The sequence below is a fragment of the Periophthalmus magnuspinnatus genome, chromosome 3, assembly GCF_009829125.3.
Source record: "Periophthalmus magnuspinnatus isolate fPerMag1 chromosome 3, fPerMag1.2.pri, whole genome shotgun sequence".
Taxonomy (NCBI): domain Eukaryota; kingdom Metazoa; phylum Chordata; class Actinopteri; order Gobiiformes; family Gobiidae; genus Periophthalmus; species Periophthalmus magnuspinnatus.
In genome coordinates, this window is record NC_047128.1 from 14683544 (window position 1) to 14698687 (window position 15144).

General features: G+C 36.5%; 1 protein-coding gene across 1 annotated transcript in view; it reads left to right on the plus strand.

The window, feature by feature from the left end:
- The window catches only part of LOC117393822 (golgin subfamily B member 1-like), a 44107-nt gene extending 31437 nt beyond the window's left edge, over positions 1-12670 (plus strand). Inside the window, exons 23-29 of the mRNA XM_055220986.1 lie at positions 7717-7787; positions 8618-8657; positions 9157-9288; positions 9455-9588; positions 9917-10009; positions 11202-11307; positions 11824-12670. Of these exons, the coding sequence (XP_055076961.1) occupies positions 7717-7787; positions 8618-8657; positions 9157-9288; positions 9455-9588; positions 9917-10009; positions 11202-11307; positions 11824-11982 (735 nt within the window). The 3' untranslated portion in view covers positions 11983-12670. The remainder of the gene's footprint in view (positions 1-7716; positions 7788-8617; positions 8658-9156; positions 9289-9454; positions 9589-9916; positions 10010-11201; positions 11308-11823) is intronic.
- The last annotated feature ends 2474 nt before the right edge of the window (positions 12671-15144 follow it).

A 15144-nucleotide genomic window follows, 5' to 3' on the forward strand; every position in this document is an offset into this window, starting at 1 on the left:
AAGACTCGAGACAGAAATCCAAAGTTTGAAAACAGTGATAGAAGACAAGGAGCTAAGCCTGGTTGATGCAATGCAAAAAGTGGACACTAATAATTCCACAATTGAGCAACTTCAGGCTAACCTGACTGAACTACAGCAAGAAAAAAGCAACTTGATGTTAAAATTGGAAGAGGTTCAAAATGAAATCAAAACTGTGTCCGCTACATCCACTTCGGTAGCTGAATTTGAGAATGAAATCACCCAATTGAAGAAAGAGAAAGCCACAATGCAAAAGAAGGCACAAGCAGCCATGTTGGCTCGCAAAGAGACGTTGAAAAAATCCCAGGAAAACGATAAGAAGCTAACACAAGAGATAGCGGAGTTGAAGGAGGAATATAGCAAACTTATGCAGCAAAGTGATGAGCAAAAAGTGGTGAGGGAAAACTTGGAACAAAAAGTTGATGAAATTCAGAAATTATGTAATATGTATAAAACTGAACTTGAAAATTTGAAGCTACAATGTGAGGGGAGAGAAAACAGTCTACAGGAATTGAAATTACATCTTGAAGAAAAAGAACGCCAATGCCAAACTTTGTCAAATGAGCAAAATGAACTTGCAGTACTCAAAGTTAAAATGGATACATCCCATTCAAATGAACTGGAAATACTGTCAAATGAACTCAAAACTGTTAAAACTAAAATGGATGACCTGCTTTTGTCCCATTCAAATGAAATCAAATCACTGAGACAACACATGGAGGAGAAAGAGAGAAATGTACAAGATTTGAAATTGCAGCTTGAAGAAAAAGAAAGCCAATGCCAAACTTTGTCAAGTGAATTTGCAATACTCAAAGATGAAATAAACGTATCCCATTCAACTGAACTGGAAGAACTAAGACAACAGGTAGTGGAGAAGGAGAGGAGTCTGGGCAATTTTAAAATGGCGCTTGATGAAAAAGATGGCCAATGCACTTCTTTACAAAATGAACTACAGCAAGTCAAAGCTAATATGGATAACATATCTTCATCGTATGCAAATGAACTGCAGTCGTCAAAACAGCAAGTAGAGGAGAGAGATGGAAGTCTGCAAGAATTAAAATTGCTGCTTGAAGCTAAAGAAAGCCAGTGTCAAATGTTGTTAAATGCACAACAAGAACTGGAACTGCTCAAATCAAAAATGGAAAATACATCACTTGAAATGGCCAGAAAAGATGAAGGTATTGTCGTCTTGAATGAGCAGGTTGAAGAACTAGAATCAAGACTTAAAATTTTCAAGATCGAACTGGAGAAAGCACAAAAACAAGCGGAAAATGTTACAATTCTGGAAGAACAACTTGAAACTTTGAAACAGCAACATTTGAATGAGAATGAAGCTAGAAATCAGGTGTTGGTTGAGGAAAATAAAATGCTATTGGAAAAATGTGACCAGCTAAAAAATAAGCTAGAAACAGCACTTGGAGAAGAGCTGGAAGTGGCACGTCAAGATTGTGATCAGATGCGAAGGAATTTTGAGATGGAAAAACAAGAAAAAGAGAGATTGACTAAAGAAATGACTTTGCTTAAGATGCAGTTGGTTGATACTAAAAAACAAATTGGAGATATTGACGAAAGAGCGGTTGAAAAAGCAAACTTTGACACCTTATTGAGCGAAAAAGATGAGATAATCTCACAAAAATCTGCAGAAATTCTACTTATTCAAAAGTGCTTAGACGAAATGCAAAGAGACAAAGATGTAATGGCCACAAAACTTACAAAAATAAATCAAAATTGCACAAAGCTTTCAAAAGATTTAGAATTAGAGAGACAAGAGAAAGAAAATGCGTTGGGATTAGCAGACAGATTTAAAGAAGAGATTACGCTGCTTGAGATACAATTGAACGAGTCCCAAAAGCAAAATATTGAACTTCAAGAAATGAGCAAGGACAAAGCAGCAACCATACTGGAACTGTCTGAAAAGAAGGAGCTTATAGCAGCACTTGAAAAACAGCTGGAACAACAAGTTAAAATACATGAGGTTGCAGTTGAAAAGATGAAAATTGAGACGACCGAGGTGCAGAAATCTGGTGAAGATGCTACTAAAATAAAGGAGATGGAAATCAAAATAGGTCAGCTAACAAAAAAACTACAAGCAGCTTTGGTGTCGAGGAAAGAACTCCTTAAGGACAATGCAAAACTTAAAGAAGATGCGGACTTGCTGTCTTCCAAATGTGATGCAAAAGAGGTGGATTTCCAGGCCATAGAATCGTCAAATTTGAATCTAAAACAACAAAATTTTGATTTGAAAAATGCTCTGGAAATTGTAAACAAGAAGAAAGATCATTTGAAAGCAGAGTTTGAAGCGATTGTTGTTGATAATCGGAACTTGTCTGCAGCTTGCGAAAGTCTTAAGCAAACGATTGAAAATATTACGCAACAAAAGCAAGCTTTTTCGTGCCAACTGGAATCGCTTAAAGATTCAGAAACAGAGGAGCTGACAAAATGGAAAACCAAACATTCAGAATTAAAGCAGGAGTACGAGTCTCTGCTACAGGCGTATGAAAATGTGAGCAGTGAAATGGACAAAATGAGGCAACTTTTGGAAGGAGCAAAACGTGAACGTCAAGAAGCGCTCCGAAAAAATCATAAACTGGAAATGGATTTTGAAAATTTAGAAAAGCAGCTCAAAGATTCAGAAGAAGAGAATGGAAAATTAAGAGACGGGATGCAAGGAGTTTCTCAGGATAAAATCAGAAGAATTGCAGAATTGGAAGAGGAGATTAAAATAATTGGACAATTTGAAAGTGAAAAAGCAAGATTTTTGGAGTTGATTGAAGATTTGAAGAAAAAAGTTGATACGTTAGAGGCAGAAAAACTGAAATCGGTTGAAAATTTAAATAAACTGACATATGCTTTGGAAGAGAAACAGCAAGAAGCTAAATTATACGCAGGAAAAATGCAAACCAAATTGGACGAAGCTTTAAATTTGAACAATTCTCTTACTGTGCGAATCGAAACTCAAAAAACAGAACTTGGTGCTCAAATTGAAATCAACCAAATTCTGCAAACTGAAAAGCAAAATTTGGCAGAAAAAATTGACAAAATTCTAAACGATCATGAAGTGGAAGTGACAATGAAAGAGGAGGCCATCAAAGAATTGAATGAACTTATCGCTCAAAACACAAAAGAGACGATTAGCTTGAATGAAAAAGTTCGTATCCTTGAAGATGACAAGTCTTTGCTCCAGGAAGAGCTTGAGAACGCACAAGAAACATCTGATAAAGTTAAGAACGAAAACGAATATTTGGAAACTGTAATTCTTAAAAATTCTGAAAAAATTGACGAACTAACAGAGTCTATAAGTATGATGCAGAGCCAGAGCGCACAGTTATCTTCACAGCTAACATCAATCAAAGAAATGAGCGACAAAATCAGGCAGGAAAAAGAGCAGGAGCAGATCAAATTAGTGAAAGAATTTGAGGAGAAACTTAAAATGATGCAAAGAGGCAACGAAGGATCCAAAAACGTCAAAAAGGAGCTGCAGGAATTACTAAAAGAGAAACACCAAGAGATAAATCTATTGCAACAGAACTGTATCAAGTCTCAAGAAGTCATACTAAACCTGGAAAGTGAACTCAAAATGTCCCTATTAAAGTGTGAGCAATCCAATAAAGACCTTAAACAACACGTAGAAAGGATATCTAACTTAGAAGAGAGAAAAAAGCAGCTTGAAAATGAACTTGCAACCTGCAAAAGTCTTTTAAATGATGCTAAAGATAAGAGTTTGAGATTTGAAGCTGAGCGCGATCAGTTAAGAATTCAACTGGAGCAAAGCAAAAGGAGGGAGCAGGAAAAGTTATCGAAAAATATTGAAGAAGTTGATTTGTTTGTCGAGAAAAACGTGTTACAACAGCAAATCGCAGATCTCAAAATGTTAAGTAACACTGAAAGCCAAAAAGTTATTGAGTTACAGCGTAAAATGGACTCACAAGAGCTGCAGATAAATACTTTGAAACGAGACGCAGAGACAAAGGACACGAAATTGAGTGCGCTGACGTTATCAGGTGGAAGTGATGCTGCTAAAATGTGGAATGATTTGTACCAAAAAGCATTGAGTGAAAAGGACAATCAACTTCTCGAACAGGGATTTGTTATAAAACGATTTTTGGAAGAGACTAGATTAAAGGAGAAAGAATTAAACGAATTACAAGTGGCAAAGTCAAAACTGGAGCGAACGATAAATGAGTACTCTGTGGCAGCCGCGGCGCACCAAAGACAGCTGTTTGTAATGAGTGCTAGCAATGCAGAGCTAACTGAGATGCTAGAAATGCTAACTGCGCAGGTTAACGAGCTAACCGCGCAAGTCGAAAGATTGGAGCAGGATAAAAATGTATTGACCAAACAAGTTGTGGACAAAGAAGATGTGATTTCTCAAATACAGCTAAAGTTGGAGCAGATAGAAAAATTGTATGATGATTCTGAAGCGCAGTTGAATTTATTACAAGCTCAAAATGATAAACTCCAAGTGGAATTTGACAAGCAAGAAGGTATCTCTCAACAGCTGAAAGTCATTCTCCAAAGCAAAAATTCAGAAATCTCCTCTTTGCTGTCGTGCAAAGAGGGGCAGATGTCCGGGTATCTCGAACAACTACAAGCTAACTACCAATCGCAAATGTCCGTGTATGAGGATAGGCTAACCTCAGCGCGCTATCAAAGGGAAAAATACACCAAAGAAATAAGAACTCTAGAGGCAAAAGTTAAAAGTCTACAGATTCAAGTCGGCAAAGCTGTTCAGGAGAAGAATTCCATGGCAGGAAAGATGGAATCGTTCAAAAATTCCCTGGTCTCTTTGCAAAATGAAAGAGAAAAATTGATGTCGGAATATAAACTTCTTGAAGCAAAAAATCTGACGGGTTTAACGGCTAAAACTGGGGAAGAAGGAGGAGCTACCAAAGGTTTAAAACATGAAATTCGAAAACTTCTGCACCAAATGGATGATTTAAACTCTGAAAATGCAATGTTGAGGGCGCAGCTAGTTCGTTACAGAGAAGATTTGAACCAGGTTCTCTCCTTAAAAGACAACCAGCTGAAAGTTCTGCTCAAAAAACAGCAGGATACAATAAAACAGCTTGAAAATGACAAGATGGTGTCCGAAAAGCAAATCAGAGAAGCCAGATTGGATTCAGAAAAGAGAGAAGAGGTGAATGAAAATTTAAAAACTGATATTTCCAAACTAAGAAGTCAGATTTCAAAATTGGAACATGACCGGAAGGAGATGGCAACATCCAATGAAGGAAAAGTGATTGTAGATTTACAGAATGCAGTTGTAGCAAAAGCAGCGGAATGCAATGATCTCCAACAAAAACTTACATCTGAGAAAAATTTGAAAGAGGAATTAAAAATAAAATTGCAAAAAATTGAAAACGAGACTGACAAAAAGCTAGCCGAAGCTGAGGACAAGTACAACAGCGAACTGGATAATTTTGAACGCGAGGTGAATCTGATGCGAAACGAGAAGGAAACTGCAGACCAAAGAGTTGCCGAACTCGCAAAAGACTTACTCGAAATTGAACAACAACTTACAGAGGCAAAAACCCAAAACAACGATTTCAAAACACAAAATGAGTCCTTATGTAAAGCTATGGCCGCTCTGCAGAATGACCGTGACCAGCTAATCGAAGACTTTAAGATTTTGAGAAACCGATATGATGACGAGCTTAAGGACACCCAAGCGAGTCTGAAGAAGATGGAGCACAAATTTACAGACGCAACTTCGGAACTTTCAGCTTTTGCAAAACAACGCGACATCCTTGTCCATAAACTGAAAGCGTTAGAAAGTAAAGATGTCCAAAATGAGACAAACCGATTGGTAGACGAACTTGGAAAGGCGCTGTCTGAAAAAGAGGGAGAGGTGACACGTTTCAAAATGGAGAATGAATCCTATAATCGCCAGTTATCCGCTTTTTCCAAGTCTATGGCCAGTCTCCAAAATGACAGAGACCGACTGATGGAAGAGCTCGCGGGGGCCAAAAGGGACGCAGTGGTGGCACCCCCTGTAGACAAAAGCAGTGCCTTACAGGTCGAAAACAAGGGGCTGGTAAGTCCTCAAATTTGGAAAAAAAAAAGTTTGTTGGGCTTTGCTTTGTAGCCTGGCCAACCAAACCTTTCACAGAGTTGGTTTAAACTTTTATCACGGCATAGCACGGAGTTATATTATCTAATTGTAATTAATGAGAAGTAACAATATTGAAATTTGCAATATTAATCTCAGTAAGATGTTTTTTTTTTTTAGAGGTGTACTTTGTGTTGAATTTGCATGTTCTCTCCGTGTCTTGGTGGGTTTCTTGCAGGTGCTCTGGTTTCCGTCTAAAACACATGCACAATAGGTCAAATCCTCCAGCGAGGTACTCTTTGACCAAACCTACATACAATGTAATTAGGGCTGTCACGATAACACATTTTGATATGTTGCTGAAGAAAATATAGACAACATTTGATTGTATTAAAAGTAAATTATGCCACCGAAGCATCTCAAAAGTGTATGTACTAAAAAAAATTAAACAGTACCTCTCAAATTTGATCATACAGTAAAATAACAAAAACTTCTCCACTATTTTTGATGACAGGTCTAAGTGGTAATGTACAAGTAGTTGTTTTTTTATTATTGTGTTATAATTGTAGCATTTTCTTAACAAACATAGCAAAGGAACATGGTCTGTGTAGTTCTGTCAGCTTTTTTACTGCTGCAATAAAACCTCATCAGCCCCATCAGCTAATCACTTGATATAATTTTTAATATTGTGAATTTACAATATTGTTACTTCCCAAAATAACCCATGTTTATAGTTATCATAATCAAAATAATCAAACTTTTGAATATACATTGTAGAGTTGTTTATTTTCATGGTTGGCCAGGCTGTTTCCTCTGTTGCGCATTTATCTTGGTTTGGCTCGTTGTGGCTTGGTTTGATGGTTTGGTGTTTTGGGTCATTGCTTTCGCTGGCTGCCTCTGAATAGTTTCTGTTAATGTTTTTGCATTTCTTTGGATGTATTTGGTAGCATGGTTCATTGCATTTATATTTGCTTCTCTTTCATTTTTTTGACATGGTCTAAATCTTAAAGGGCCCATATTACGCCATTTTCTGATCTATGTTATAATGTTGTTTCCTCATCACAAACAGACCTGGAGTTGTGTTTTGTTTCATTCACACATGTTTAACACACAAACCCTGCATATTCAGGCTGAGTTCTTCTCTCAAACATTAAACACTCTTGTCCACCTTGTGATGTCATGTGGTAAAACAGGAAGTGCTCCACTGTATTTTTAAACTCCATCCACTTTCACTAGAATCATTTTGATAATTTCAGGCCTGGAATTGTCAATCCTACTGAACTGAAGGTAAAGGGTAGCTGAAAACTACCTCTTCATGACATCACAATGTGGAACCGAGCATTTTGAGCTTTGGAGATGTAGACAGACTGATAATAAATGATTGCTTAAACATGTGCAAACAAAACACAACCCCAGGTATGTTTAAGGAGGTAACAACATTATGACATGGCTTAAAGCTCACAAGAGTCCATTTTGTGTAATATAAGACCTTTTAAGTGTTGTATTTTTAGGCTCGGCATGTTGCCAAAGCATGGAAATCTGTAGGTTTGAATGAGAACACATCAGTTCTGTTTTTGTGACTTAATTATTTGAAATGAAGTTAATGTTTTTGTAATGTGTGATATTAAAGGTCCTTTGTTTTTTTTTAGGATGCAAGACGCAAGATAAACGACACAGAAACAGGAGTCCACATCGCTCGTGAAGAAATGACTCCTTTGAGGTATATAAATTATCTGCAATTGTTACTGTGGAGAATGTGACTATTTTAAAGGCTCTGTTCCTGATTTTTATGGTTTTGAAAATGTCAAAAACTCATTCATAGTAGTTCATAGTAGTTCATAGTAGTTTCATCAGTTTGTAGTGGTCCAGAGTTATCCCTCACTTAATGCATTATGAATGTCCTAATTATTCACCACGATGAGTCACTGTAAAACTTAACAACAATTAGCATGCTAACAGACACATCCTGATTATTGGGCAATGGAATGCTTTATAATTAGATGCAGACGGTACACTGACGACTTATTTTGGTATATTGCTTATACAATATGTCTGTACTGGGGCAAGACACAAACTCTGATACAGGTCCTTTAAATCAGATTTTGATTTTGACTTAAATTTGACCTAATTAAGCACTTGTACAAAACTGATGGACTGATCTGGCTTATTAAATGTCAAATTACTTCACTGATAAAAGGAGCATTTACATTTAAAAGCCTAAATTGCCGTATTATTATGTGAATTGAAACTAATGCAATACACTGTGCTAACAATGCTAACGTCTAACCTGGTGTTTATTGTCATCCATATACTGTATCTATCTTCAGTCACTTATTGTACTTAAATATATAAAGATGTTTTAGATTACATTTAAACATTACATTCATAATTCTTATTTTCTTCCCTAATTTTAAGTTTTTAATTATTTTTGTCTTGAATATTTTTCATACCATGTTTATTGCTGCAGTTCTTATACTTACTAATGGAAGGTCCCCACTGTTGGAGCAACAGATATTCTAATCTAATCATGATTTTTTTTTTTCCTTGTAGGTCAGAGCAAGGAAAACCGGACATGCCTCTTCCAACTACAGTAAGCTGCTACTTCCTAACTTTTGTCTTATTTTATACTAGTGTTGTCAAAATACTAAAATGTCAAACTCTTTTTGATACTAAGGAATAGACTCGATACTGATTCAGATACCACAATGATAGTAATTACAAAAGTAAAAAAATTCAGTAAAATGTGATTTTCAGCATTAAATGGTAGTACTTTCTTTTCTATTCCCATGTGTCCTTATATCTGTGTAATCCCTCAGTGGTCCAGGTAGGTTCCATAGTGGTCCATGGGTGTGTACTAGTCTGTGTGTCTTATACTTGTTCTGATACAGCTCAAGATCATTGTAAAGCTATTCAGGAAAGGTTCATTTCTGTTTTGTGAATGTGACTTTTTTAGTTTTGATACCTGTTGAAATGAGTATCCAGTTTCAATACTAATTTTAGTATCTTTTGTATCTTTAGTTTACACCAGGTCTTCTGTAATAATAGCTGTTCTGTCCTTTACTGTAACACCTGCACACTTGTTTCCACAGTCTCAGATGTCTCAGATGGAGCAGACAGTGAGTGGTCTGGAGAAAGAGAGGACTCGACTACATCAGGACTTACAGCAGTGTCTGTTTGAGATCCACCGCAGAGACCAGTACATTCAGCAGGTGGCCAACAAGGTAAGAGCACTGTCAAACAGACACTCACAGACACCCGGCAGGCCGCCAACACGGTCAAAGGTCATTGATTATTTATTACATTTATGTCAATGTTTTCATAGTTACAAAGATATTTTGGGATTTGTTTTCTTTTTAGATGTTCATTTATTTTCCTGTTGTATTCCAGCTGCAGCAGGTGGAGCAGGAGAAGGCTTCACTGTGTGCTCAGCTCCGTCAGCAGGGGGCGCTGTACACTGAAGTGGCCCCCGGAGCGCCGCAGGAGAGGAACAGTGAGGCAGAGGCTGCTCAGCTGTCAGACAGGTGAAGAAGTAGATGCGGGTTTAGACTATTACAGAATATTATAAAGAGTTTGAATCTCTCTAATGTTTGTATGAGACACTCATGTGAGGCCCATTCTGCTTTGTGATTGAATAATCGACTTGAGAAACAAAAGACCATCTAATTAAGAATAAATCTTATCTTATTAGTAAAACTATATTTGATTTGAACATGTTTAATTCATATTTAGGACAGTTAGGTCAAGTTAGTCCCTTTAAGGAGAACATTCTTAGCTCGGTGTAGTGTGTTGAAAAAGCAGCTATAGTTGGATTGTTGCTGTGGTTCCTGATCCTCTGTTTTTTGTTTCCAGGCTTCAGGAGCTGGAGCAGAGTCTGTCTGAGGAGAGATCGAGGAGAGAGGCAGCAGAGGAGGCTCTGTGCGCTGCAGAGGACAGGGCCAAACTGTATGAAACAAATCAGTTCTCTGCAACTTTTACACTCCATAACCTTTGTTTTAGTTCTGTCTGAGTCCTGGTTTACCACCAGATCAAAACTGGGTCCATAGAAGGACTATATCAGGTCTAAACTGGTCTGACATTTGACTAAACTATCACTAAAGTAGTTCTAAACCAGATCTAAGCCAAATGAGGAAAAACATATTAATTACATTTAATCCAAATTGAATTAAGAACTGCAGAGGACCCGAGTATCAGTAGAAGGAGCCCAGGACCACAGATTGAGAATCACTGGTTTAGATTATTTGATGTTTTGATATTTGTAACAGGTTTCAGTCAAGTCTAATTTTCTTAGTTATTTACACAAAATTAAGTGTCCATGGAGTAAGAAAACTTGATTTAAAGTAAAAACACAACCGCTTTTCTATCAATAAATTTGCCTGCTCTAGAAACAAAATGTTTTAACAGTTGTATAGGTGCTTTTCAGACTGTAGAATGTGATCATGTCATACTTCCAGATGGAGGCAAGAGCCAGATTTTCCTTTTGATTAAATTGTACTTTGCTGGAATGAAATACCCAAAAGATAAATGCACAAATGTTGAACCTCATCATTTCTATTAGTGACTAGACCCAAGAACTCACTGTATTAAAACACAAATCTGCATTTTGACTTTTATCTGTATTAAATATGATTTTGGTGGATTTGCTTGTCTCCATAGAAAGTTTAATGCCATACTGTGGAACATTTCAGGCAAAACAAGAACATCATCTGTATTAAATATGATTGGCCGATGGGATGTTGTGATGTTATCTCAAACACTGCGATAAATCATTTGGGGCTTAATTAGATTCCTTCCTCCAAGATCCATATGATTCTAAATGTGTGAATTCAGAATAAGTATCTTAGTATAAGTGGCAAGGACTTCATTCATTTTGGGCTAAAAATATGGACATGTTTTAGTACGGTTCCTAACAACAGCTTGGTCTTTTACATATTAGCATTTTCGATAGAGTAATTGTAATCTGGTGCTGGTTTAGACCTGGGTTAGACCTGCTTTAGACCTGGTTTATGTAGATTATAAATGTCAGAATGTCTTATACGTGCATGAGCAGACCCTAACCCAAATATGTGTAACCAGGCTCCAGTCTTTAGACCTGGTGTACACCTGGTTTAGATAATTTAAATGCAGTTTTGTGCAGGCTCCAGTCCCGAGAGACTCAGAGGGACTTCAGCATCGACATGGAGCCAGAGGAGGAGTGGGATGCAGTGAGTTTGGACCCCAACCAGCCCCTCCTCACCAGGAAGGTAACTATCATTATACCAACTATTCTGATGCTACTGCTGCTACTGCTAATACTGCTGTTATTACTTTTTCTCCTATTATGGATCTTAGTAAAATATGAGTTTAAAAAAAATGCTTTTAAAATTGCAGACAGTTGTGGGCTGTGCTTTCTCAAAATCAACTATGGGCCCAAGGGAGAGGACCAGAGCACTGCAGATAAAACAGTTCAGGTCCACAGTCTGCTGTTCACATTCATCTTAAACCCACAAATCAGCTGAAACGTGACACGAAAAACAAGTCTGACTATAAGAATGTATAAAGGAGGGATGCCCATAGTTTTGTCCTCATTGGTCAAAACAAATGTGCATTATCAGATCGAGGGTGTTTGCTCATAAAAATGTTCTTCTGCAAAAATATATATGATTAAATTTAAAATATTAGAAAATAGACAGAATTGAGCTCCCTGTCATCTCCAAAGTAGATTCTTCAGTTTGTTTTCTCTCCTCTGACCTCTCCTGACCTTTGACCTCTCTCTGCAGGTGCGCGGTTCGCTCCTGTCCTGTCGGCAGTGGCTTCGTGGGAGGAGTTTATATTTCTCACGGGTCCTAAGGTCTCGATCCCGTGCGCCGTACCTGTTCATGGGTTACCTGCTCACTCTGCACGTGCTGCTGCTCATGTGCCTCACTGGAGCCCTCTAGTGGACTCGCTGGGAATCGCACCTCCATGTGTCTGAACTGAAACTAAACATGAAACAAACACCTCCAAATTTCATAGCAAGAATGAAAGTCCAGATTAGTTGACCTTAATCTTAAATATTGATGTTAAACTGAGCAATTTTCAGATGTTTTAAAATAACTTGCACTACCAGTCAAACATTTGGACACACTTGCTTGTTTTTGTCTTTATTTCTGTGATTATTTCCATTGTAGATTCTCACTGGAGCATCAGAACTATGAATGAACACATACGGAATGTAGTAAACAAAAATTAAACTTAAAAAAACCCTCAAAACTTGTTTTAGATTTCAGATTTTTATTTTTTGTTGTTTTCTGTATAATTCCATGTATCCTGCATATCTGTTTGTATATAAAATGTATAAAGTAGTAAATCTAAAGAATGGCAAGGTGTGTCCAAACTTTTGACAGGTTATGTAAATACAGACATGTGTACTATGTCTCTATGGAGATGTTACTTAATTTTTGGTGTCTTATTGCCAAAAATTACTTTGTTTGGTGGATTTGCTTGTCTCCATGGGATGTTTAATGCTATACTGTGGAACATTTCAGGCAAAACAAGAATATCATGGAGAATAGAAGGTTTTGCACCCGCCACCTTAAAACCAACATAGTGAGTGCACTTTAAAACTGAGACTAGTAAAGAAACATCAAGAGTGCTATTCAAAACGAGTCATTTTAACCAAATTAACATAAAGAAGTTGATATTAAAGTTTTGGTAGTTTAATGTTAATTTAAAAATGTAAAATAGTTATAATTGCTTAGTTTTCAAAGGGCAAAATGTCTATACCCTTTAAGCTACTTTACACAATGGATATAAAGCTCTTTGAAGGTCCTATTTTACACAAAATTGCCTCTGTGAAAACAAACCTGGAGTTGTGTTTCAGTCACATGTTTGAGTAACTCTTTATTATTAGTCTGTCGACATCTCCAAAGCTTAAAATGTTCTGTTGGACCTTAGGTTTCTAGTTCACAGCTCCCGTTTACCTTTTGTTCAGTAGATTGTCAATTCCAGGGCTGAAATTCTCCAAATGATTCTAGTGAAGGTGCGTGGAGTTTAAAACCACATTTGTGTTTTGTGTGTTAAACATGTGTGAAACAAACAAAACACAACTCCAGGTCTGTTTGTGATGAAGAAACTTTATAACATAGATCATAAAATAGTGTAATATGGGCCCTTAAAGTGAAACTGACATTACAGATGTATTATATTTAAATGCTTTGGTCCATATAAACTGTATTTTAGTGTGGCTCACCTGCTGCCTAAACTTTTGCACATAAAAAATCTGATGCTGAGTTTGAACTATGCACTACCTTCTGTCTGAAAAAAAGCTCCAATGCAGAACATTTCTCCTTTAAGAAACTAGTGTGAGCAAATGTAATACAGTAATGCCACCACCAAGGCACAATACACTACTGCAGTATCGTACTTGAAGTCTTTTATATCACACTTTGAATTTAAAGAGGAGGTATTTTACTTCTATGGGGTATTCACTGTTAACACATAACATATTTAGATCACCGAGTCACCTTTTATTGTTTTGTATATTTATGGAAAAGGGCCGTGCTGGAACATGGGTGACGTCGGCTTGTGGGGAACAGTGGACAGAATCTTACAGCTAAACATAAGGAGGGTTTGAATTGGGCCCGGGAGAGATCGCTAAATTACTCAAACCTGCATGGATGAATCTCAAACCTCTTCAGGCCTGTTGAGGGAACAATGTTATAACATGGTAGAAAGATGAAAAAAAGTTGATCTTGCATAACACCCTCTCTTTAACTGTTAACATGAACATTTTACCAAAACATTCAAATTGTGTCAAATGTCCTCATAATATTGTCTAAATATTTCTGTCTTTATTTAGTCCTTAAATTGTAAAACTGAAGCTTTTTCAACATATCATAAAGTATACTATGTAAGCTAACAGCGTAATAACAGAAATATATAGACTTTTAGCCTAAATAAATGTGTGTTTTTGGCAATAAATTAAAATCTAATTTGTCTCATCAGATTTTGGATTTTAAATACTGTTGAATTTCTCACTTTTTAATTTTTTTACTCTGAAAAAACATGTTTGAATTTTTTATTCTGAATTTCAATTGTCTGAAATTTTAAGAATACGTTTTAATGTGTTAAAAAAAAAACACTTTTAAATATTAACCAAATATATTTTTAAAACAGTCAAAATTCAGAGTAAAATTCGATGCCAAGATTCCAAGGCAAAAACAAAAAGTCGATCATGTGTGACTGATGAGGACAGAGGCTGTTTCCTATTGGCCTTTCTCTTCTGTGGGCGGGGCTTATACTTCAGGATCAACGAGATGAGGTTTTGATTAGACTAAATCTGACCAATCAGATCTGTTCCTGGCAGCATTTCCTGGTTATCACTAAGTTAGCTCGACTCACTTAGGATCGATTGTTTTTGCCTTGGCCCCTTAGAATTAAATGCTTTCACTGTAAATTTTATACTCTGAATTTAAACTGTTGAATTTAAGGCTTTGGAAATATTTGTGCTGAATATTTAAAAGGTAAATTTTTTTTATTCTGAATTTTTAAGCACATTAAAGTTTTTATTCTGAATTTCAGTAGCTGAAATTTTAAGTATAAAACTCAACTGTGTTTTTTCAGACCCGTGACAAGTGAAATTTGTTGGCATTTAATATTCAAATCTGAAACAAAAGATCTTTCATGAATTTGTTCTCATATTTAAGATGTGTTATTATATTGTACCATTGTAAACACTGGCTTTACCAAGTGCTCATTTCTGGTACGATTCTGTTGTTCTGAATGTAAATACATTATAATGACTGTACATATGTGATTGTAAAGAGACTGGAATCAAGTGTTTAAATCTGGCTGTGTTTTGTAAATATGACAAATGAGACTTATTTATGAAAACTACTGAATGAGGTGTATTTTCAGAGCTGCCTGTATTTTTGACCTGAGCTGTGAGGCCAGTTCAGTGCAATAACCAAACCTGCAAAACCCTGAATAAAAGAGGATGATTCTGCACCTGGCTCTGGGATTTCTCATTTGTGATTTTTGTATATTTTTACCTGCAGTTGAACTAAAGACAACTACATTTAATATGACTTAAAGACTACACGCTGTTTCTCCTCACAGCA